Raw genomic sequence first — 22,337 nt, forward strand, 5'->3', positions numbered from 1 at the left:
ACCCTGTAGTAGTATATATACCCCAATAGATCCAGGAGACTCCTCAGCGAGTCCTCCTGTTGTTAACCAACAAACTCTCTGCAGCTCAAAGGGTAACCACTCCCACATCATCTTCCTTATAGTGTGTTTCTGTGTGCGCCGGAGTAACTAACTCTTGGTTGTTACAATACTATTCCTTCACTTTTTCTTATTGGCTAACTGTCTGGTTAGACTATTCTTTATTTTTTTATTCCTTTCTGTCTGACATTTGTAATTCATTGTATAAGGAGTAGATATCCAATATATTATTCCTTAGTTCTAGCTTTATATTTGTTGCCTGACACACAAATAACCAGAATACCTACCTTTCTAGGAGGCCTAGCCTACAAGCAAGTTCCATGGAATCTGGGAGGGTTGTTTGTTTGTTTGTTTTGTGTGTGATTTTTTAACAGGCAATCTTCATCATTGATAAACAATGAAGCTCCTGGGGGTCAGAGCCATCAAAGGTATCAGGCTCACAGATTTTGGTGCATGTGGAACCACAATTGGGGTTGTTAGGAGGATCTGGCAAGCAAGGTGATTGCTGGGGCTATGGTGAGGTCCTTTATATTCTTGTTCTCTGCCATGCCACAAGGTAAATTTGTGGGAGCAAGCACCAGAGAATGTGAGGCTGGGGTCAGTACATGGAGAATCAGGAGGGACTGGGTGAGTAGAAAAACTGTGAAACTCAGTGTTGCCCTGGGAGATATTGTGTACATGTCTGGCCATGGAGAGAGTACAGAGGGCCTGGAAAGTGCCAGTTTAAATATACTGTCAGGACCGTGACCTTCAGAGCTGTCAGAGTTCAGAGGACAAAGTTATGGAGTAAGTGCAGAACAGATTACAAGGTTGGAAGTCGGCTTAGCTTGTGTACCAGACTACTTAATGGACCTTGATCCCTAACTCAACAGAGTAAACAAGAGGAGTGTGGACAATGAAAGAGAAGAGCAGTAAAGACCCTTCAGAGAAGGACCTGGAAGACTTAAAAGAGGACTGGTAAAAAGTTGGGGGAACTTGTTGATATTTGAACTGCAGGAATGGAGTACAGGAGTTACAACTTACATATATATTATCTGTAACAACATCAACAAGATACTATCTTGGGGCACCACCACAGAGGCTACAACTTAAAGGAATAGTGGTACAACTCATCAAGAGAGGGAGGTTGTTTTCACTAATGTTGGTATATACTAGGAGAGGACTTGCTGGGCCCTTCCCTATGTATTGGTCCAGTATATATACTACAATACATGGGGTACTATATAGTTGGTAAGTAAAGTCTAAAGTCTGATGTCCAATGTGTGACCAGTCACATATTTGACTTTAGACCCTGGTCAGGTGATGTGTCACATCACTATGAAAAGTCTAAAAAGTAAAATAAAATAAATGGTCATGTGATCAATCACACAACTTGGGAAATGAAAAGTAAAAGTACAGAAAAGTAAAGTATAAGTAGGTCGTGTGTTTATTGTAACACTATTAGAGAGAATAGAGTTCATAAGAAGTAGCTTGTAATGTAGGTACTGTATGAAGTTTCATGTGGAAAATTAGCTAGCAAAAGGAAATTATTGTGAGAGAACTGCATCATAAGGCCTAAACTACAGAGCCTCTGAAAAACATAAGAACATGTGGAGGAAATTTATGGCTGTTATGATACACAATTCTCAGACCTTTAAATTTCATTCTCCCCTTTAACTTTCTTCTGTAGTTTTCACACCTGATGCCATGCGGCACTTTCCATTTTATTCAAACTCCACTTCTTGCGTTGTGCTGCCTTTTCTTATTTTTAGCTACAAGTATCTCACACAGTGGAGCTGGTCACATGGGCTACACCCCATGACATCATCAGCCACTGCCCCCATCAATTGTATAGTACATATGTACAAACAACCTGTAGTAGTATATATACCCCAATAGATCAAGGAGATTCCTCAACAAGTTCTCCTGTTGTTTACTCACAACTAACTTGGTCCTATCTAAGAGGGTAACCACTCCCACTCACTTCCTCTATAAAGCTTTGTCTGAGTTGTGTGCCAGAGTATAAAAACTTTGGTTGTAACATTAGGACTCACTCTTCTTTACTCTCTCTCACTGTGTGCAAACCCGGACCACAGGGTTAAGTGGACGTCGTTCCAAACAGTAAGACTGTTACAACCAAGAGTTTGTTACTCCGGCGCACAACTCAGACAAGCTATAGAGAGATTTATGAGGGAGTGGTTACCCTTTAGGCTTCAACAAGTTAGTTGTGAGGATACAACAGGAGGACTTGCTGAGGAGTCTCCTGGATCTATTGAGGTATATATACTAATACAGAGTGTTTGTACTTATGTACTGTACAGTTGATTAAAGCAGTTGCTGATAATGTCAGAGGGCGCAGCCCGTGTGACCAGCTCCACTGCGTGAGAGACTTGTATCTAAAATAGAAAGAAAGGCAGCACAGTGCGAGAAAGTGGAGTTTGAACAAAAGGGAAAGTGCCGCATGGCACGGGGTGTGAAAACTACAGTAAAAGGTTAAAGAGGAGAATGAAAATTAAAGATCCAAAAATGTGTTATCCTAACATAAGCTGTCACGATGTGCAAGACAAATGCTTTGCATGACTTCTGATTGTTGGTGTATATACGAGTTGTCACATTTGTGTCATCACTAGTGTCAATGTGTTTGAATTTGATTGTTGCAATTATGGATTGTAATTACAAAGTATGACTGGTAATCTCAAATTTTGGGCCTACTGGTCCCAGGCTAGTATTATCTGCATCCTCGGGATGAATTCGCAGAACAGCCTGGTGAATGCGATCACTATATTCACATTCATCATACTGACAGATGTCTGGTCTGACCTTTTCGCAGTGTTTTGTATCTAATCTGTTGTTCAAATTTCTGGCAGCCTCATCAGGTCATCTGTCTGTATATATTGCATTGTTGCAACTTTGTACTGCGAGCACATGTATACTATTTGAATACCCAGGTCTGTGTACTGCGCAATTCACAGTTTCTGTTGCGCCACATTAAAAGTGCATTTAGAGCACCATAAATTGACTTCTCGGCAGCTATATTATAAGCTGCAACAAAGTGGACTGTGACATTCTTCAGTACATTTCTTATAATATGTTTTCCCTTGTTCTAAACAACCATCGCCCTCCGGGCAGTCCTAGACCCCAAAATTGCATGTAATAGGTTTTACATGGACGAATATAAGATAATGCTGTGCATCATCAGCAATGTTCCACACAGCCTGTAGTACTCACTCTCAAAAGTAAGAGACGAGGAAAAAAAATTGAAAGTAAGAGATGAGGAAAAAAAAAGTGGAATGTCTGATTCGGCATTTTTCACTGACTATACAGGCCGGGAAAAGTGGTCTGGAAATTTATTGAAGTTGAAATTTGAAATTTCCCAGTCAAAAATGACATGACAGAATTAGAATTAGACTGAATCTCAGTGAATGTATGATTGCCAAACAAATACACTGATATAATCAAAAATTTCTCACGATTGAAAACAATTGAGATTCTGGACTTTGACTCTGATCTGATCGTGAACTCAACTTGACTTCAACTTGTCTTGGTGTCTCGACGACAGTCTGGATGGAATCCTGGTCATGTGATCAGTTCCCCAAAATGTTGCCGCCCCAGCACGACACACTACATCTCCTTGTCCTCATACCACCTCCATCCCAGTACCACCAAGAACTTTTTACAGCAAGGCCCTATGTATAAATTTAACTGACTCTTCTGCAGGTCTGCTTGTGGACTAGAAATGGGGTTCAAGATCATCCCACTGGACACAAGGTGGACTTCAACATCTTCTACAAGGACCTCCTGGAGGATTGGCAACGGGTAAGGTTGTTTCTCATATTCTCTTTATATTTGCTAACCCTTATTTTAGAGATTATGCTTCAGATGCTGCTATTATGGTAAGTACACAATATTTTATTGGTCTGCTAGTACTAATATTATACTATTTTGATTCTAGAAACTCAATGCATGATCATTTTGGTTCGGCAGATATCATTTTATTTCATTTTCGAGTAAATTGCTGTAATTTGTTGCGTTTCGTTTTCCAGCTGATTTCATAACAACAGACCTATCCAATGAGTTAGTGTACAGAGCGGAACTACAAATGAGCTTAAAATGTAGTAAATCTAAAATTTAGGGAGACTAGAATATTTGGCTCAGTACCAAGTGTGGCTGGTGTGATAAGTGTGATAGCCCAAGTCTTTGAAAAAATTGGTGTAGACTATTCGGTGGAGTGCTCGCCAAAGAAAAAAATTGGTATCTAGAAACTCTGAGAGGATCATATCAGGCTGTCTTTCAATGCAGCCTTCAAGGAACTAATCAAAAACTTGTTTTATCAGCACATCAAAAGAATAAAAGAAAAAACTGACACTCGCTTCCAAGCCATCAAGGGCACAAGACCGTCCTTGACAAGCTAGTTGGTGTCCCACTTCACCAGTATCCCGGTGTTGATGATGAGAACTGTTGTTAGAAAACCACACACAAAACAAACCAACACACAATCCTCCCAGATTCCACGGAACTTGTTTATGGGCTTTGCCTCCTAGAACAGTGGGTGCTCTGGTTGTTTGTGGGGTGGTATGTATGATAATCCTTCGAAGTCAAACCCAGAGATGTATGGGTGTGGGTTTTGAGGAGGAGGGATAGTTGGAATGTAGAAGATAGGGGGCTTTGTGGTGAGTATAGACAAGCACTACCTTGCTAATGGTAGCACAAGGCAGGTTTGAGAATGACAAGATAACGAGGTTCCCAGTGATAGCAGACTCCTGACGCACAGACTGTAGTGCTCAGAAGAACTCTAATCAAAAGGGATGACAATTACTCTCAAAAAGTGACAAGTGACGATGACAGCAGTTAACAGTGGTAGCAATGGGAAGTGTTGTGATCACACTGGATCACAAGTAGCAGAGTAGTGAGCTTGAGATTAGAGAAGAAGTCTGAATTGGAGTTCTTGTTGTTTTTTTACAAGGTAAAACACAGGGTTTTATATAGTAAAAGAAAGGGAGGCTATGCACAGTATAGCTGTAAAAAAAGAATGAGAAAGAATATGAAGAAAGGAATGTATGCTGATGAATCCTGCGTAGGTAGTACAGGATAAGATCGTCAAAATAAGGAAAAGAAAGAGATAGAACAATGATTGCTGTGTAAGTAATGTTACAGGTTTGTACAGCCATAAAGTAAAGTCCAATAGCAGAAAGAGAGCAAGAAAATCATGATGTCATGTGAAGATGCAGTAAAAAAGGGCAAAGCAAAAAAAAAATATCAGTATCAACACAGTTCCTTTATTGTCAGTTAGGTATTCTAAAATAATATGTGTCCATAAAAAATGATTCAAAAATCAAAAATAATCGCACTGTAAATGAATGTTCTGCTGAAAAAAAGAAACTGGAGCCACCGGTCCACCACCTAGTCCAAATCCACAGTTCCATGGCCTTACCAATGGACTGGTTGTACTGGACCACCTGGTCAAACAAGGGAGGGAGGGGAGTAGTTCCAATTTGGAACAAGTGAGTCCCAGGCAGCGTGTGGTAGGTGTAGCTGTAGCAAAGACGATGGACAAAAGATAAGTGTACCCAAGTGAATGGGACAGCGATGTACATGAGCGACGCAAGGGGATGAACCTTCTCCAGCTCAAAAACTACCCACCCACGCTCCAACCAGGCGAGACAAGCGACCGATGTTTTGATGGTATATGATGGAAGATTGATGTCATGAAGATGGACCTTTTGCCCAATTTGGACCGGCCACCGGGGCTTTGCTGATATCAGCAGCGGCACGTGGTGGTTGATGGATTGGCGACGGAAATGGATAGAAAGTGGTGACATCAGATATGGTGGGGGAGCAAAGAAGATGAGGAGGAGGGTGGAGGTGACAAGGAGGTGAACCAGAATAGGGATCCAGAAGCGACCGTTGGGTGAGAATAAAAAAGAGAGTAAGGGTCCCGTGGTGGGACTGAGTAAAGAAAAAAAAATAAGGGAGGGCGACAAAAGCGAGGGTGCAATGTGTAGCCAGTGGCGACACGAAAATTTGCCAAAATGCCAAAATGCCAAAAGTACCGAATGGAAAAGCAAAGGTGAACGCAACTGGATTGCCTAATAGAGGTGGTGCTGATCAGCCACAAGTTCGAAAAAGGCAATATTAATTACTATTTCACGTGGCACTATGCCTGTGTGGCGCAAAGGCGAGTCTTTTTGAATATTCACTTCATTCTTGACACCTGTCCATGCTACCAATCAACTTTGGTGCATGACACCGGAAGGTCTTCCGGATGCACCTGATGGTCCGTTGACTGATTCCTAGGTAATGGCTAACATGTCTGTCCGAGAGGCCATGGATGCAAGACAATTTGTACACTAGTATCTTCTGCTCCTTGGGAATATGGTGCCGCATGTTGGTTGAGGGTTGACTAGTCTCTCCCAGACACTTCGGGTTCTTCCCAAAAATATACACTCCGCTGAAGTCCGCCTGCACACTAACTCATAGGATACTATCGTTGGACACCGGATGCAACCGGTAAGAGATATGCACTTGGGCCTCCAGAGGCTCAACGATCACTGTACAGGTAGCTAGAAAATTGTCAGATGTAGAATATAGTATAGAGAATATAATTGTGAAAGAATTTAGTGAATAGCTTATCTGTAGCAACAACGACAGACCTGACACTATGCTCTTGAACTCCAGAAGTGTGAATTTTGAGGGAAAGATAGCCAGATTTGACCAGATCTCGTGCTGGTAATATTGCAATATCTTTCTAGAAAACATCAATAGGTAGGCCCCTACAATGCCAGATACTTACTGAGCTGATTGGGGCCTCAAAGCATCTGGAGAAACGGAAACAATGATGGAGTCGTGACTAGGCGACCGAAACAGGCAATCACACACCAAGATAATCAATCAAGGACCGCTAGCTCCGCTTTGGTACGTACCACACATACCACCAGTGTCAGGACTTGGTGTGACCTGGCAGAATTTGACTTGTAAGCTCTGCCTGATTTGGTCTGTGAGTGCCGCTGTGACCCAGTGTGACCAGAAATTGCAGAACCATTCCAAAACATGTGTCGTCTTTTCGGTTTTGTTCCGCTGCTCCAATGCTTCAAGTTCTTGCTTATTTTTCTACATAGGCAGCTAGAAAACTAAAAATTATATCTCCTGGTCAAGTTCCGACAGTCTAAAGCTCAACGACTGGTGAGTTATTCAACTTCTCCCCAGACCAATTGCACCTATTGTCCAACGATAGTAGGTCTATCGTTATGAAATCAGCTGTCACATGTTTTTGATGCTTCCCAATAAATCAATAGCTTTCGTTTTCAATTGTTTTGAGTCTGAATGGTCCTGAAATCAAAGAAAGACAATGATTCAAAACAATATATTCAGTGTAAATATTCTACAATAGCTGACAATAATATTCTAAGGATTGAAACGGACATTATGGTATTTAGATAGATACAGAATGGTATATTCGGTGACAATCATTTTCTATCGGCCTAAATATTGTCGTTTCCGACTGGGTTTGAAACCTGGACCCCGCGGGTCCAGGAACTTGCAAATGTAACAGCAAAATCCGACAAGCAAAGGTCACGACATATCCTACCTAGCTATGTTGATCCATGCCCCTTGTGACGCAAGAGCTTCGGCATATCATGATTGTGTTATAAAAAGGAGCTCATGGCTTCCATGCGTACTCACACTTATCCTGTTTCTCACCTACTCGCTGCTTGATAGTCATGTCCCCCAATTCTCGAATATGGTTCGGTGAGTGCATTACTTGTTATCGCAGAAATTTCTCATCTAATTTATCCCAAAAAAAGTCACGGGTGCTTCGTCTGGGTTTGGAAGGTCGATAACTGAGCTATTACTGAAGCGGGGAGATAACGTCGTTGCCACTCTACGAAAACCTGAAGCTCTATCGGATCTCTCAGCACAATACTCAGCTGATAGGCTTGTGCTCGCAAAGCTTGACGTTACAAAACGTGATGAGGTGGTGGCAGCATTTGCTAAGGCAAAAGAGGCGTTTGGAAGGATTGATGTCGTATTCAACAATGCCGGGCAGAATGTTTTAGGAGAGATAGAAGGTCTAAGTGAAGAGTCTGCTCGCCATTTGTTTGATGTAAATTTCTGGGGCGCGGTCAATGTCACAAAGGAGGCTGTCCGGTTCTTCCGAGAAGAGAACAAACCTATCGGGGGTAGGCTCCTGCAGGTATCTTCAAGGCTGGGTGTTGTTGGTGGTCCTTCTTCAGGCTATTATGTCGCTTCGTAAGTGGATCAACACTTCAATTAGCCATTCGCTGAAGTGTATGTCAACCGATACAGGAAGTTTGGTAAATATTCGCAAAAGTATGATAGTCGCAGTTACTTATTTCCTTCCAGCCTTGGAGGGCCTTAGTGAATCGCTGATAAAAGAGCTGGAACCCCAGTGGAACATCAAAGTGTGTATTTTGACGCTTTATTCTAGGATATGTCATATTAAAGTGCTTGCAGGTCACGATCGTCGAGCCAGGTCCCTTCCGTACGAAAATTGTGCAGGAGAACTTGCGTGAAGAACCTCAGCATCCCGCATACTCCAGACCCGAATCAGCTAGCTCACAGTTCCGAACCTACATCAACTCAAGCGACTTCGGTGGAGATGCTGATAAGTTCGTGGCGGCTGTAGTGAGGCTGGTAGACGTTGATGAAGCTCCTGTGAGGCTCCCATTGCACAAGAGAACTATCATATCTGTAAGGGAGAAGGCACAGAGTCTCAATGATGATGCAGACAGATATGCTTCCTGGTCGGATGACCTGTATTTTGACTGAATGTTTGGCCCGCTGGCTTGCAATGAAATTGTTATCATGTTCTCGCTCGACTTGGGACATTTCGAATTCATATCCCAGTTTGTCCCTAGTCTAATTCTAATGCTGTCCTCCACCAACTGGGCTAAATTGGTAGACATCAAGGGTACAAGTATAGTGACAGCCAAATTTATTGCAAGGCTATGTCGCGATCGCACGGATGCTGTGCACTGATCCACAAAAAGGAGTTGACGCCGATATGATACAGTGCAGTCATCGGCAGGGTTAGATTGATCCGTACAGTGTCGTACTCAAATCACTGCTATAAAGCCTGAGCATCCAGCTCAGCGCGCGTTTTACTGCACTTTTCCCATCTTCTCTCTACACAATGCACGTCCTTATCTGTGGTGCAACTGGCTTCGTGGGCAAGCATGTACTTCTCGACGCCCTTGTCGACAACAGGATAACGAAAATCACGGTAGTCGCCCGTCGTCCTCCTTCTCTGGAAGGCTCTGACATGACGCACGATAAAGCGGTTATTATCAGAAAGATGAACATTATCATTCGCGATGATTTGGGACACTGGGACTACGAGAATGACACTGAGATGGTTGAGGCGCTGAAGGATTGTGCAGCCTGCATTTGGTAAGTCAGTCCAGCTATCTGATTAGCACCATCATTGGCTTATGATCTTGCCATGAATTGAAATTCGGTTTCAAGGTCTATTGGTGGGAGAGCCGACGATTTCCCAGATCCCGACACATACGAGCGCGTTTCATACACGTACACTATCAGCGCAGCCAACTTCCTTTGCAAAATTGCTCAGAACCAGTCTCACGAAGGCAGGCATGGACGTGAAGCGCAACCGTTTCGGTTTTGTTATTGCAGTGGAAAGTGGGCTGATCGTCATGGGAAAGCAGGAGGTGGGTGGTGGACATGGGAGGCGAAGACTCGTAATATGAAGGTAGGTAAAGATCGACTCTATCATTTGTGTTGTTCTTCCTACTAACGTTCTATTGTGATGGTTGTGTATACCAAAAGGGACGCGTGGAGGTTGCTCTTTTGTCTATAGCATCATCTGCCCCTGACAAATTTACCGCCCTAATATTCAGACCAGGCGGTATAGTCGCAGGGAAATCAGTCAAAGCGCTCAGCGGCATCACTTCGACGATGGCTCACGCGGGGCTCAAGATGATGCCTGCAATGGTCATCTACGTCGAGCGTGTGTCACGCGTCCTCGTCGATTCTTCCGTGGGCATTCGTGTGGAGTGGCAACGAGAAGGCGACGGGGGTGAGAAGAAAAACACCTGGGAAAGCGAGGAAATTATGACGTGGGCGGTTGGGCTTGGAGTTTGAGTGGGCAAGTTATTCCCCATTTTGCGACCCATCGTTGGAAGTATTTTAGGTTATTATCTTGGGGATTGTATATTTTTTAGATTATTTATTATTTACTTATTATTTTTTTTGGATTTTTTCTTCTGTATGTAATACATGTCTCCAACTCTTCAGCGCTTCAGCGGTCAGCTGTAAGTAAGGAGAAATATGATGACGATGATATAGTGGTCATTTGGTGACGAGTGAAACCACCATCATCGGTCTCATGGATTCGTATGAGCCCTATCGTGCTCTCTTGAGGATCGTGTGTTCCCATCTGCCAGTGGCTACGCCGGGAGATAAAATATATCAAGGGAAATGCAAGTCCTCTACTGCCAGCAGCTCTCCCTCCTGCGCATCGATCCACGAAGTAGATCGAAGAGGACGATAGTATTCTTCCCGCAAGTTCAGTACGAGTCTGCAACCCATGATTGTGGTTACAGCAATAGAGAAACCTTCAGGGACTTCGAACATGTCTGCCTAAAAGAGATGTGTAAGTCGAATGGATTCTCGAACTAGAGACGATAAAATCAGCAGACTACTACTCACGGGTAACGCCAGCCACATGCCCGCGCAGGTAGATAGAGTACTTGAGAGTATACACGTCAGAAAAACTGGGATCGAGACGAGCGATGCGACATACAGCATAAAATAGAAGGAACTGTCCCGGATGAGTACTTCGAAAATAGAACCACCCCTAAGGTATCTTAGAGCACGCATCTCCTTGACGTGTTTGATCCCCATCCAGACGGCGAAGGAAAACAGAATACTCTCATAAGACATCATGGCGACCCAGGACGAGTATAGAAAATCCGGCAGTGCTTTGTATATACAGGGATGCACACCATCTATGGGACTAAGGTCCGCTATGTAGATGGATGAGTAAAAACATATAGTAGAAGGATGTGGACTCACGATAAGCACCCGATCGAGCAGACACCATCTTCACAGCGAACATGAACGCTACTTCAATGATAAAACAAGCCGCAACAAAACATATGATTTTCTTGGACCATTGGTACATTGCATATATTCTGAACTGCATGATTACTGAGGATAGGAGGTATCAGTATCACATTTGGAAAGTATGTGTAACATACTTTGCATTGTCCATATTATGATTGTACTTGCCCATGACTGAAACTCGACGTACGTGAGACCTATTGTTTTGAGATGATTTGAGTATTTACGGAATATAAACATAAATTGACCCACAGCTAAATAACAATGGTGCAGGTTATCCGTGTTAACTCAGCATGGACGGGTGGAATGAAATTTACATACAACTGTGAGGGGATGGGTGAACAAGAGAAAATGGAGAGCACAAGCCAACACACCTGAGGAGGCACCGACGACAGCATGAACACTGAATCGTTGAGTGATGCCATTGAGTCAGATAAGAATCATTTGATTTGGTCTCGGCATAGCAAACCTTACCACAAGTATCGCATCTGGAAATGGAATTTAGGAGATGTTACGGAAATATAAGGGATGCTCACATCAGAACAAGGTCACCAAGATACCGGGTCTGAATAGGTGATATGAGCCAACAAGTTTTAGTGAACAAATTTGTAAGACGGACGTACCCATATGAACAAGACCTTCAAAAGCGACCAGCGTTTTTGCTGGAGCGGCCGGATTTAGAATAAGACTACGTATGAAAGAGAAAACGTTTACCCATATGAGCTCTACCTGAATTATGTCCGGTAGTACATAAGTCAAGGACGATAAAAATGTGAACAAAAATTAGACGTACTTCTTGATCCAGAGTGATCACTACAGAAGGCAAAGACAAAGCAATTAGCCCCGAAAACACGCCGACTTTAATAAGATTTATTTACTGTGATCATACAACGTGAGGATAGTAGCTGAGACTGTAACAGCAGTCCTCGTCAGCATATGTTACTATCAGACAAAACTCCCCCGCACTTACCATGACAAATACGACCTAGATTTACTGCCCGGGCGACTTCCGCCATGTAGACGGTGACGTGGAGAACGTCAACACAAGTTGAACGAGAGATATGTCGGTAAAGACAGCCTGATATTTCTGGACGACAACTAGATGGTACCCGACAAATGGTCGAGCTCAACTGATTTTCAGTTCCAGGTAGGTCTTTATATGGTTGTTGTGTAATTTAACTGAAAATATCATGACATCGAGATCTTCAGGCGATATCATATTTAACTTAGCTCTCCTGACCGCTTATGCAATGTCACTTATGCTTCGACCGCCCGACCGCACTGGCCCAGTTCTAAAGCCCCTTCGTTGGGCGGAAAATACTCTGCAGTATATCTCGTGATAGATTTTTCTGCAGTTGGCTGATGTGCCTCGCATTAAGCCTATGAACGACTATCAGATGGTGGGACAACAAGCGTAGGGCTGCGTAGGGTCGTTGCAAATAGGAACGAAAAAATTAACCTTGTGATCTAGCCGAGTTGCAGTGTGTCGGTCGGAGGACGGAAGTGTTTGATTCAGGTATTTGATAAGACGCTGATCATTAAAGCAACAGGATCCGTAAACTCACCTATATATTTGATATGCAGAATTGCAATAGACGTGTATTGCCCAGGTATCAAGTTTTCGCGGTCGTGGCTATCAAGGCGAATATTCCTGCGATCAAACAGTGGGTCCATAAATGTGATTTTAGCCTAAGTGAGTGGTCACCAAGTCACTGAAACTGAGACACGCATGTTAGCTCAAGTTGGGGTTCAGCTAGAATTGAATTAGAAGATGCTATAAGAACGGGTGCAATGACACCTCCAGAAACTCTTACAGGGGTACTTACGCATGAATGTACGTAATGATGTCGACGGTTAAATATACAACTGTGATCTTGCATATGAGCTGCAACTAAACATGATCATATATCTGCGTAAATGCGCTAGAGGTATATGTTACAGAAGTTTGGGGGACATATCACAGCCTCGGTTTGATCATCTCCTTCACACTCTCTGGATCCAGCACGGCACGAGGATAAGGCAGCTGGAACGTCCTCATGTGCTCCACTCCTCCGTCTATAGGTATAATCTGACCCGTGACATAAGACGCAGCATTGCTGAAAAGAAAGACAGTGGCGTTGGCTACGTCTTTGAGGTGACCCATTCGACCCAAAGGGTATCTCGAGTCTCCGTCCTCCTTTCGGACTGTCTGATTTGATAGCCGTGACATGCCCTCCGTGCCTCCAATCGGACCAGGGGCAATAACGTTCGAGCGGACGCCACGAGGACCTTCCTCTACAGCGAGAACGTTGGATAGTGCGTCGACTCCTGCTTTCGCTGCTGAAACATGCACCTGGTATGGCGTGCCTATAGTTGCTATTTTAGCAAGTGTTTTGACGGTCTAAGATAGATATTACCTTTGTAATGCAGCGTGGCGCTGACGTGTATATATGAGCCTTTTGAAGCTCGGATATGCGGAAGAGTGGCTTTCACAGTATTGAAGGTTCCGAGCTAGTTTGGTTAAGTGTTTGGAAGCGTGAGGATATCAGAAATAAAAGCTTACAGTATCAATTTCTATCACAGTCTTGAAAGCGTTTTCGGACATTCCATCAATGGAAGCAAGGAAATTTCCAGCCGCACCTAGCCCAACGTTATTAATGGAGTCCAAGATCGAACCTGAGGCTTCTAGTTCACATACCACATATGACAAAATCTATTCTTCCAAACTTTTCGATAGTTTTTGCAACCGCGTCCTTTAATTGTTGTGGTTGCCTGACATCAGCCTGCGCAGGGATACACGTTTGTCCAGTTGCCTCTGAAAGTTCTTTCGACGTCTGAGTCAGACGATCTAGCCTGTGATATGTGTAAGCAACCACAACCGAAGAGGCGTGTCTTGCCGCTTACTTTCTCCCAACAATAACTGCATTAGCGCCATGGCGCATCTACGCGGCCACGTCGACGTTGGTCATTAAGTACATGCCAGAATACGATGGTTGAAATCAGAAACCACGTACCACAGCTTCTGTCATGCTCTTACATATACCGGAACCACCACCGGTGCAGAATAGCACCTTACCCTTGAATATTTCAGGCTTGAAAACATCCGTCGAGTCCGTAACAATGGCTACAAATGGCTCTGGTGACATATTCGTTCAATAACAGAGAAGATGTATTCAACTGGGAAAGGGAGATGGTACGGTGAAAGTGGGAGTCAAGCTCTCAGATTTCAGGCTGTGCTTTGATAGTTTATGTCACCGGGAAACCGGGACCCAGCAAAAGCCCGGTGAAAGACAATCTCGGGCACAATCACTCAAAACCCGACTTGGCCTACCGCTGTGAATGTGTACCACATCATGGTTACAGCATGCAGCTCCAATGCTATGGGGAAATGACTAGACGCTTCGTTCTACACTACGTGGAAATATCTAACACGAATTTTTGCGAGGCATCCTAAGAAACAAAACCCCGATGTCGGCAAGGGCCTGCGATTCATACAACCCTGATTGAGCTCTACCATAGTCTGAAGGCTTGCTGAACGGCTTTTCATTGCTAGACGAGGTCCGGCTTGATGCAGAGCACAGTAGACGGTCGAGTTTTCTAGTTGATTCCCTTAGCCTCTCGGCTTTTCGTGGAGTAGATTCAACCTTACAACAGCAAGATGCGGACAAGAGCAGGGGGCATACCAAAGTACCCTCGCATCGGTGGAGGCATTCTGTATGCCAGTATATCTGCCGAAAGGAGTAGTAATATACAGGAATAGCACACTCACAGGATACCTCTCCTATGGCTTTCAGATGCTATTATGTAATCACAAGGAACTCAATCGCTGTATTGCAACTCGCAATAGACGTACTCACCTGGAGGCACCAAAGTCTCCAAGTCGATGGCGACGACTGTGCTAGAAGAACACACATTGAGCACACTGCCCACGCCTCGCTGTAAAGGCATGTTAGAACACCCGTGTGCTTCTTCCGAGCGTCTGCGATTGTCTGCGATTAGTAGAAATTTGGATAACGCCCTTAGGGAACCGTCTGATCCGCTGGCAAAACACTTTTTGCATGGTCTTGCGTATACTATTGGATCTGCACTCGGATCTACACCCCCTTCTCAACAACAATGTCTCGATGCATTCATCATGCCAAACAAGGTCGGGCTTATGGCAGGAGCCCGAGCGTGGTCTAAACACTTTCACCGTTCTCAGGGAGACGTGCAAGGCAGTGACGAGGGGATTAAGGGCAAAAGCGATGGGTGGTGGGGAATGCCGTCTGGGCCTGTGGGAGTTATCAACGAGAAGGCATTGAGTTTGTTCTGGAGGGTGATGAAAGAAGCCACATGGAAGAATCTGCACTGCCTGCCTCATCAAGTGCTGGTTTATGAAGTAAGGGTGGAAGAGGGCTATGGGATGAGATGGTCTCAAGATCGAAGCGCCGTGAAACACGGTTCGCAGGAAGAGCCTTCGTGGTTGTTTCGAGGATTTGTGGAGCCTATGATGGAGAACGGTCATGAAGTTGGCTGGAAGCACTGATGAGGCTAAGAAGGAATGTTAAAAAGGTTAATTACCCGTGTTGTAGTCTTATTATTCTCCAAAACCTCATTACTCCTATAAGCAATGACAAAAGAATCGTTAGGGCAAGTGCAGTTCATGGTCCTCCTGAACATATCAGCCTAGATCAGATAAGCATCTTCTTTCTTTTTCCATCACAGAAATGGGGTGGCCGGAGAGCGATACGATACAGCATTCGACCACTTCGACATCTTCTACGGCTGTCCTGTGATGCCCTCGAGGCGTTCGTTTGCAGCAAAGAAATCGACAATATTAGCAATACTGTGATGGTCGCGTGACACTCATAGACCAATGTGTCACGCTTAGCGCGTCTATCCTCCTTGACAGAAAGCTCACACTGTCTCCTTCAGAGCTGCCATCCATTTCAAGGTATCAAACAGCACTTGTATCCCTTTCTCGAGGCCGGCACTGAGGATTACTTACCTGTGTATTTATTCATCCAATATCGACATCTCCAAAACTTCGCTTTTTATCCCCGATGAATTCACCTGGTCCAGTTAACTCTCCAAAAAATTCCAGTCGATACTCCCATGCACGCGCAATCCTTGGACCAGAATTATCTAAACGTCTTCCAGAAACGAGAGTGTTACTTGTAGGCGCGGGTGGTATTGGTTGTGAATTGTGTAAGTTCTATCGTCCGGTCGTCTTGGGCGTTCCTCTCCCTGTGCATATCTGTGTACATATATGTCTATTATCTCATTCTGACCTTTATTTATTTAATTCATCTCAGTGAAGAATATAGTTCTGACCGGTTTTGGTCATATTACGCTACTTGACCTTGATACTATCGACCTCTCCAACCTCAATCGTCAATTTCTTTTCAGAAAAAAGGATATTAAACAGAGTAAAGCTCTCGTAAGTCTTCCACTGTCAACCTTAAACCATTTCTCCGTGCTCGCAGTGTTCATTTTTCGACCGTGGCCCCTTAGGTGGCTGCTCAGACCGCAGGTGCTTTCAATCCCAATGTGCATATCAATCCGATTCACGGCAATATCAAAGAGCCACAGTTCGATATCGAGTGGTTTCAGCAATTTGATGTTGTTCTGAATGCTCTTGACAATCTGGGTATGATATTTGCTATTTCTGAAGCCTTATCTGACATGTGAATTCTTCTCTTGTGCACTAATGTAGATGCTCGTCGGCACGTGAACAAGATGTGCATGGCTGCTCAAGTACCTCTAGTTGAATCAGGCACAGCTGGTTATCTAGGCCAAGTGCAACCTTTATTGAAGGTAAGCAGAAATACAGCATATAGCTATCTATCTATACTACTTGCACATCCTTTGCATTGTCTAAGAAAACGCTACATTATATAGGACCGCTCAGAATGCTTTGATTGTATACCAAAGCCTACTCCTACGTCCTTCCCTGTTTGTACGATCCGCTCCACCCCGTCCCAACCCATTCATTGTATTGTATGGGCCAAAAGTTATCTACTACCGTAAGTCTAACAAGCTACATAACCTCCTTTACTCAATCTTCTAAGACGATGAGTTGAACGGCTTCCACTGATATTCTAGACAATTATTCGGAGAAGATGAAAATGCTGGCACTGAACTGGATGACGCCGAGAAGCAGGGTGAAAATGGTCAGTACTAATTTCCCGACGTTTTATTCCATGGCTATCCTGCTTCCTTTTTTGGGTCACTTACCGTGTATTTTGTAACAGCTCAAGAAATTGCTACTCTTCGTAGGGAAGCGCAAGCTTTCAAAGCTGTGCGCACTGCTCTGCGGTCGGAGTCAACCGCTGCGGATGCATCTCGCATGGCATTTCAAAAGGTGTTCAACTCCGATGTACTCAATCTTCTGTCTATGGCCGACATGTGGCGTTCACGAGTGCCTCCTCAACCACTAGATTTCGACGCGATCAAGGAGGGGCAATTCAAGCTGAAACACCAAGCAAGCAATACAGCTAATCCACCTGCCAATGGGAAGTCAATACCACGTAAAAATGGAAGCGCTAAAGGTAAACATGAACCCACCAACGGAAACAATGTAGAGCCATCCGGTTCTCAAAACGGAGCAGGATTGAAAGACCAGAGAGCTCTTAGTCTCCAAGATAATCTAGCTTTGTTTGTATCTAGGTGTGTTGCGTCCAATTTAGCTCCAAGTCATACTCGTATATCCTTGCGTGTCCGACCTTGAGGCTAACGATGTGTTACCATACCCAGCACCAACCGCCTGGCTGCTCGTCTCCAAACTGGCAAAGAAGACACGATATCATTCGACAAGGACGACGACGACACATTAGATTTTGTTACTGCCGCTGCCAATCTTCGCTCTGCTGCATATGGCATCGAACGTAAGACACGATGGGAAGTCAAAGGTTCGCAGTCGCATGTTTCCTCTTGTTCTCTGATCGAGACTTGTTTACACGTAGAAATGGCGGGCAATATCATACCTGCGATAGCTACCACCAATGCTATCATTTCTGGATTGATTGTCCTGCAGGCACTCCATCTCCTCCGTAAATCTTATAGCGCACTGAAGAACGTTCATCTACAATTCAAACCCACAGTTCCTCTTAGCACGATAAATATGTGTCCCCCAAATCCAAAATGTGGTATCTGCAGGGATACATATGCAAAAGTGCTCTGTGACCCATTCAAGGTCACGTTGGGGGAATTTGTGGATGGTATTCTCGGTGATGGGGAAGGTGAGGGTCAGGGAACAGGCAAGAGAGAAGTGAGTGTGTACGAGGATAAGCGGGTCCTGAGTGATCCAGACTGGGACGACAATAATGCGCGGACTCTTGAGAGTCTTAATGTCACGAGGGGCAAGTTCCTGACGATCGTAGACGAAGAAGGCGAGTGGGGGACGATCTCGGTCGCATTGGGTGTGCTTCCGTGAGTTTGATTTTTTGAATTTATCCTTTATCTCACTAATGGGACCATACAACTCCTGTTATCTTAGCGCCGATTATCCCACTAGCGGCCCTGCATTTATCTTGCCATCACCACTACCAAAGCCTCCGCGGCAAGTTCGACCATCTACACCGCCACCACCTGCACCTTCTCTCAAGCGTTCTGCTCCTGACGACGACGACGTATCTGAGATTGAGCCTTCGTCGAAACGGCTGAAAACAAACGGTGACGTCACGAGCCCAAACAAGAAGCGGAAGCTAGACGAAGATGGACTTATTTTGTTAGATAGTGCCAACGATAAGATGTTGGACGAAGATGTCATCGAGATAGATTGAGTTTTATATTTTTACTACCTTATCTTTGCTTTCAGTACTCATATTCTTAGGAATCTTAGTTGATTTTCCTAGGTCAACGTTGTATTCTTTTCTAAATATTCTGCTCTCAACATCGCTACTTCTCCATATCTATGGTAATGATACACTGTTATCATACATTCTGATGCGGCTGCAAGAACATTGATTTCAATCCTGATCGATTCACTCAATTTGGCTGTCAGCCGCACCCCAGTCGCTTATATTCTTTTTTCTGTCGGCCTCCGAGCATCATAGGTTCAACTCCTCCACTATCATACCCCGACACCCAAGTACACAACACGCTCAATAAATTTTCCCAGCTTCGAATCAATCATCCAACAATGTTGGCTGCTCTTTCCTTCGCGCTCCTATTTATTACCCCCTGTTTCACCTTGCCCGTGGAGTTAATGGGTCACGATGTTACTGTCGCTGACGAATTTGCAGGAGTGGTGGTCGCCCATTTCATAGTCGGGAACACATACGACTATACCAACGAGACATGGATGAATGGTGAGATTTTGGGTTAACTTTGTTTTGAGCTGCTACTCACCTTCGTGTGCCTGGTAGATATCAATATCGCATCATCGAGTAATATAGATGGGTTCGCGTTGAATGTTGGTGCAGACCCTTGGCAGCCTTCAAGGGTCCAGGATGCATATGATGCTGCTGCCAGTTTCGTTGGCGATTTCAAACTATTCATATCGTTCGACATGACATCTCTACCATGCTCCGAATCTAATGATGCAATACTCTTGCGTTCATATATTACTAACTACACTTCACATCCAAACCAGTTATACGTTGATGGAAAGCAAATGGTGTCCACCTTTTCCGGAGAAAACTGCACATTTGGAACCACAGATTTTAATCAAGGATGGATGAATGCACTCAAGGACGGTGGACTACTAGATCTTTCATTCATACCGGCCTTCTTCATCCCACCTGCAACTCTTCCAAATGTGACTGTAGCCGATGGAGCGTTTAATGTAAGTTTTAGCTCAATAAACTCCAGTGACTAGTCGGCTTATGCGAGGATATAGTGGAACGCTGCTTGGCCTGAAGGTGACAGCGACATTACTTTCAACTCGGACAGCGAATACATAGCAAACCTTGGCGGGCGTGCCTACATGGCAAGCGTGTCCCCGTGGTTTTTCACAGTATGTGCTACCTTCGCATTCTCTCTATCACAGTATTCAGTATTTTATTAAGCACTATGGATCAAACTCGTACGACAAAAACTTCATTTACCGTGGGGACGATTGGCTCATTGCTGAGCGCTGGGAGCTATTGGTGCAGAATATGGCTGACATCTCAGTCGTTCAAATCATATCATGGAATGATTACGGGGAATCCCACTATGTCGGACCTATGGAAGGTAGTCTTGCCGGATCTCAAGCTTGGACTGATGGGTTTGATCATCAAGGTACATTTTTACTTGCTCGGTTTCTTACCCCATGATTCGAACGATTGCAGAATGGTTGACCCTAATGAGGTATTACATCCTGGCATTCAAAGTCGGCAGCTTTGAAGCTGTCTCAAATGACTACATTTATATGGGCTAGATTGTACCCCGCCATGGCTGAGGCCCCAGATCCTGTTGGTGTCCCAATGAACGCCGCTTACGTGAGTATTTCGGTCCGACTGTTTACGCTGGATGCTTGTGCTGGAACAAAGGACTGCGAGCTTGCTTCTAAGTGCGCTTTGCTCCCTCAAGGGGACCTATCGAACATCATTCCACCCAACCCTTTGATTCTTGAATTATCATAGGCGCTGATGGCGGAACTTTAACTCTAGACTCAAGACTACCTTTGGGCTATGGCTTTCCTCGCAACGCCAGGGAACGTTGTACTTACGTGCGGCTCTACGACAGAGACTTGGCAACTGTCAAGTGGCGTGTCCAAACTAAAGTTACCGCTCAGCTCCTCGTGTAGCGTCCAAGCATCGATCAGTAAAGATGGTGTCACAACTTTGAAACTCAATCCACCTGGATTCGATTTCTCAACGAATCCGCCGTCGTACAATTTTAATGCTTTCGTAGCCGGATCTTCACCACTCATCTCTACCCCACCTACATCTGAGTAAGTATGTCATATCCACGGAAAGCGGATCTCGACGTCAAACCTCACATCAAAATTTCCCGTCATCATGTCCTTCGCTGCGACTCAATTATGATGACCGGGCGGTACTCGCTTCATTTTGCCCAATATACCCAATATACCAAAGCAGCGAGCGCTCGAGAAATTGGCGCCGAATCCACAGGCTTCTTCCCCTTCTTCCGTTACGGTGGTCGTTTGGTTACGGTTGGAATGCCGGCGACGGCATCGGATTTCTTTCAACGACCGACAATTTCGATAGGTCTCTTCGAATATTCCTAAGGGCATGACCATATCTGTAAAAATGAATGTAGTATATTGTGCTTATTCTCATATGTGGTAGCCTGTATTTATTATATTTACATTGAAAAAACAGAAAAGTAATCAACGAGCAGGAAACAAGAGATGATAATGCCGGTGCAAAAGCGAGAATACCTGGATGAATCAGTAAACACGGATAATATAATAACTTACAATATGTGACTGCCCGTAAAATGTGGGTGGCAACTGTGGCAACAAGTGATAAAGTCATAAAACAAGAATAAAATAAAAACTCACATTTTATCCACAGCACCAGGGTTGCTATACCGTTATATGACCACCAAATTAGCAACATTGTATGGCCAGATTATCAGAGCTGAATGACAGGGCTTGGTTAGTTGACTATAGTGCGACAGCCTAGTCTCCCTTGCTGACCTAATTCAATATATTGATGATAGTCGATCAATATCTTGTAAATAAGGTCTGCTTCAAAATAACGGTGGCGTGCAGAGTGCCCCCCTTCGGTGTCAATACAGCAAAAACACGAACACTATTCAAGCTCTGTTGATTGTCAGCAAGCTCAGCACTCAGCGAAAACTCTATGCTAATCACTATGCCTGCCTCATGTTGGGTCAGATGAAACTGACCATTTGCACCGGTGTACCTCATCCAGGAGGTCACGTCCTTCTGCCTGGGCAGCCTGTGACAAAACCGGATAAACCCGGTCTCTGCCGAAGCAGCCATTGTTCTCCATGGAGCATAGCCACCACTCCATGAAGTAACCATTGTTCTCCTAGGAGTCATTATACTGTAGTGAGTAGCACCTCTGACTATAAGTAGTAGGGGGTTTAGTATAGGAATACCTCAGTCGTTTCTATAGCCTCTCGGGCAGCGGCTGAGGTATGTTACATTACATTTATTAGAGATCACCTTAAACCAACATCTATTGTAGTTTCACTTAGGTAAATAATAAAGTCATTTCTATAGCCTCTTGGGCAGCGGCTGAGTTTCACTTAGTTTTATTAGCCTGGACACTGTCCGAGTGTACAGCTATGGCCTTGATGTTCAAGTTGACCATCTCAGCCGC

General features: G+C 44.3%; 9 protein-coding genes across 9 annotated transcripts; 6 read left to right on the forward strand and 3 right to left on the reverse strand.

Annotated features, from left to right (window-relative positions):
* Positions 1–3,633: 3,633 nt before the first annotated feature.
* SERLADRAFT_439487 (uncharacterized protein) lies at positions 3,634–4,003 on the forward strand (the record flags this gene model as incomplete). The annotated part of the gene is made up of 4 exons (XM_007319885.1): positions 3,634–3,692; positions 3,754–3,852; positions 3,902–3,929; positions 3,989–4,003. 4 exons carry the CDS (start codon positions 3,634–3,636, stop codon positions 4,001–4,003), a joined length of 201 nt encoding a protein of 66 aa, XP_007319947.1.
* A 73-nt stretch (positions 4,004–4,076) lies between these two features.
* Positions 4,077–6,444, reverse strand: SERLADRAFT_471026 (uncharacterized protein; the record flags this gene model as incomplete). The annotated part of the gene is made up of 3 exons (XM_007319886.1): positions 4,077–4,346; positions 4,401–4,473; positions 6,284–6,444. The coding sequence occupies 3 exons, from the start codon at positions 6,418–6,420 to the stop codon at positions 4,188–4,190; spliced, it is 369 nt and encodes a 122-aa protein (XP_007319948.1).
* Positions 6,445–7,592: 1,148 nt separating this feature from the next.
* On the forward strand, positions 7,593–8,870 carry SERLADRAFT_471027 (uncharacterized protein; the record flags this gene model as incomplete). The annotated part of the gene is made up of 5 exons (XM_007319887.1): positions 7,593–7,782; positions 7,839–8,283; positions 8,341–8,348; positions 8,398–8,456; positions 8,509–8,870. The coding sequence occupies 5 exons, from the start codon at positions 7,755–7,757 to the stop codon at positions 8,821–8,823; spliced, it is 855 nt and encodes a 284-aa protein (XP_007319949.1).
* Positions 8,871–9,156: 286 nt separating this feature from the next.
* On the forward strand, positions 9,157–10,313 carry SERLADRAFT_393216 (uncharacterized protein; the record flags this gene model as incomplete). The annotated part of the gene is made up of 3 exons (XM_007319888.1): positions 9,157–9,444; positions 9,520–9,763; positions 9,841–10,313. The coding sequence occupies 3 exons, from the start codon at positions 9,188–9,190 to the stop codon at positions 10,153–10,155; spliced, it is 816 nt and encodes a 271-aa protein (XP_007319950.1).
* On the reverse strand, positions 10,280–12,273 carry SERLADRAFT_393218 (uncharacterized protein; the record flags this gene model as incomplete). The annotated part of the gene is given in 14 exon segments (XM_007319889.1): positions 10,280–10,653; positions 10,723–10,762; positions 10,817–11,039; positions 11,089–11,223; positions 11,274–11,333; positions 11,492–11,495; positions 11,511–11,539; positions 11,611–11,624; positions 11,673–11,701; positions 11,760–11,798; positions 11,851–11,865; positions 11,930–11,949; positions 12,015–12,047; positions 12,107–12,273. The coding sequence occupies 14 exon segments, from the start codon at positions 12,150–12,152 to the stop codon at positions 10,483–10,485; spliced, it is 858 nt and encodes a 285-aa protein (XP_007319951.1).
* Positions 12,274–13,006: 733 nt separating this feature from the next.
* On the reverse strand, positions 13,007–14,336 carry SERLADRAFT_471035 (uncharacterized protein; the record flags this gene model as incomplete). Its single annotated transcript, XM_007319890.1, has 6 exons — positions 13,007–13,482; positions 13,533–13,626; positions 13,679–13,755; positions 13,814–13,968; positions 14,020–14,057; positions 14,130–14,336. 6 exons carry the CDS (start codon positions 14,259–14,261, stop codon positions 13,094–13,096), a joined length of 885 nt encoding a protein of 294 aa, XP_007319952.1.
* Positions 14,337–14,985: 649 nt separating this feature from the next.
* SERLADRAFT_471039 (uncharacterized protein) lies at positions 14,986–15,460 on the forward strand (the record flags this gene model as incomplete). Its single annotated transcript, XM_007319891.1, has 1 exon — positions 14,986–15,460. A coding segment is annotated over one exon (462 nt), but the record flags the coding sequence as incomplete, so codon positions are not given.
* Positions 15,461–15,992: 532 nt separating this feature from the next.
* SERLADRAFT_416361 (uncharacterized protein) lies at positions 15,993–19,038 on the forward strand (the record flags this gene model as incomplete). The annotated part of the gene is made up of 10 exons (XM_007319892.1): positions 15,993–16,302; positions 16,410–16,534; positions 16,609–16,744; positions 16,811–16,911; positions 16,996–17,120; positions 17,200–17,267; positions 17,349–17,763; positions 17,851–18,005; positions 18,060–18,525; positions 18,593–19,038. 10 exons carry the CDS (start codon positions 16,158–16,160, stop codon positions 18,876–18,878), a joined length of 2,022 nt encoding a protein of 673 aa, XP_007319954.1.
* Positions 19,039–19,303: 265 nt separating this feature from the next.
* Positions 19,304–21,668, forward strand: SERLADRAFT_416362 (glycoside hydrolase family 71 protein; the record flags this gene model as incomplete). Its single annotated transcript, XM_007319893.1, has 8 exons — positions 19,304–19,406; positions 19,464–19,882; positions 19,937–20,053; positions 20,106–20,319; positions 20,370–20,388; positions 20,459–20,519; positions 20,691–20,974; positions 21,366–21,668. 8 exons carry the CDS (start codon positions 19,304–19,306, stop codon positions 21,430–21,432), a joined length of 1,284 nt encoding a protein of 427 aa, XP_007319955.1.
* Between the last annotated feature and the right edge of the window lie 669 nt (positions 21,669–22,337).

This window comes from Serpula lacrymans (assembly GCF_000218685.1).
Source record: "Serpula lacrymans var. lacrymans S7.9 unplaced genomic scaffold SERLAscaffold_9, whole genome shotgun sequence".
NCBI lineage: Eukaryota > Fungi > Basidiomycota > Agaricomycetes > Boletales > Serpulaceae > Serpula > Serpula lacrymans.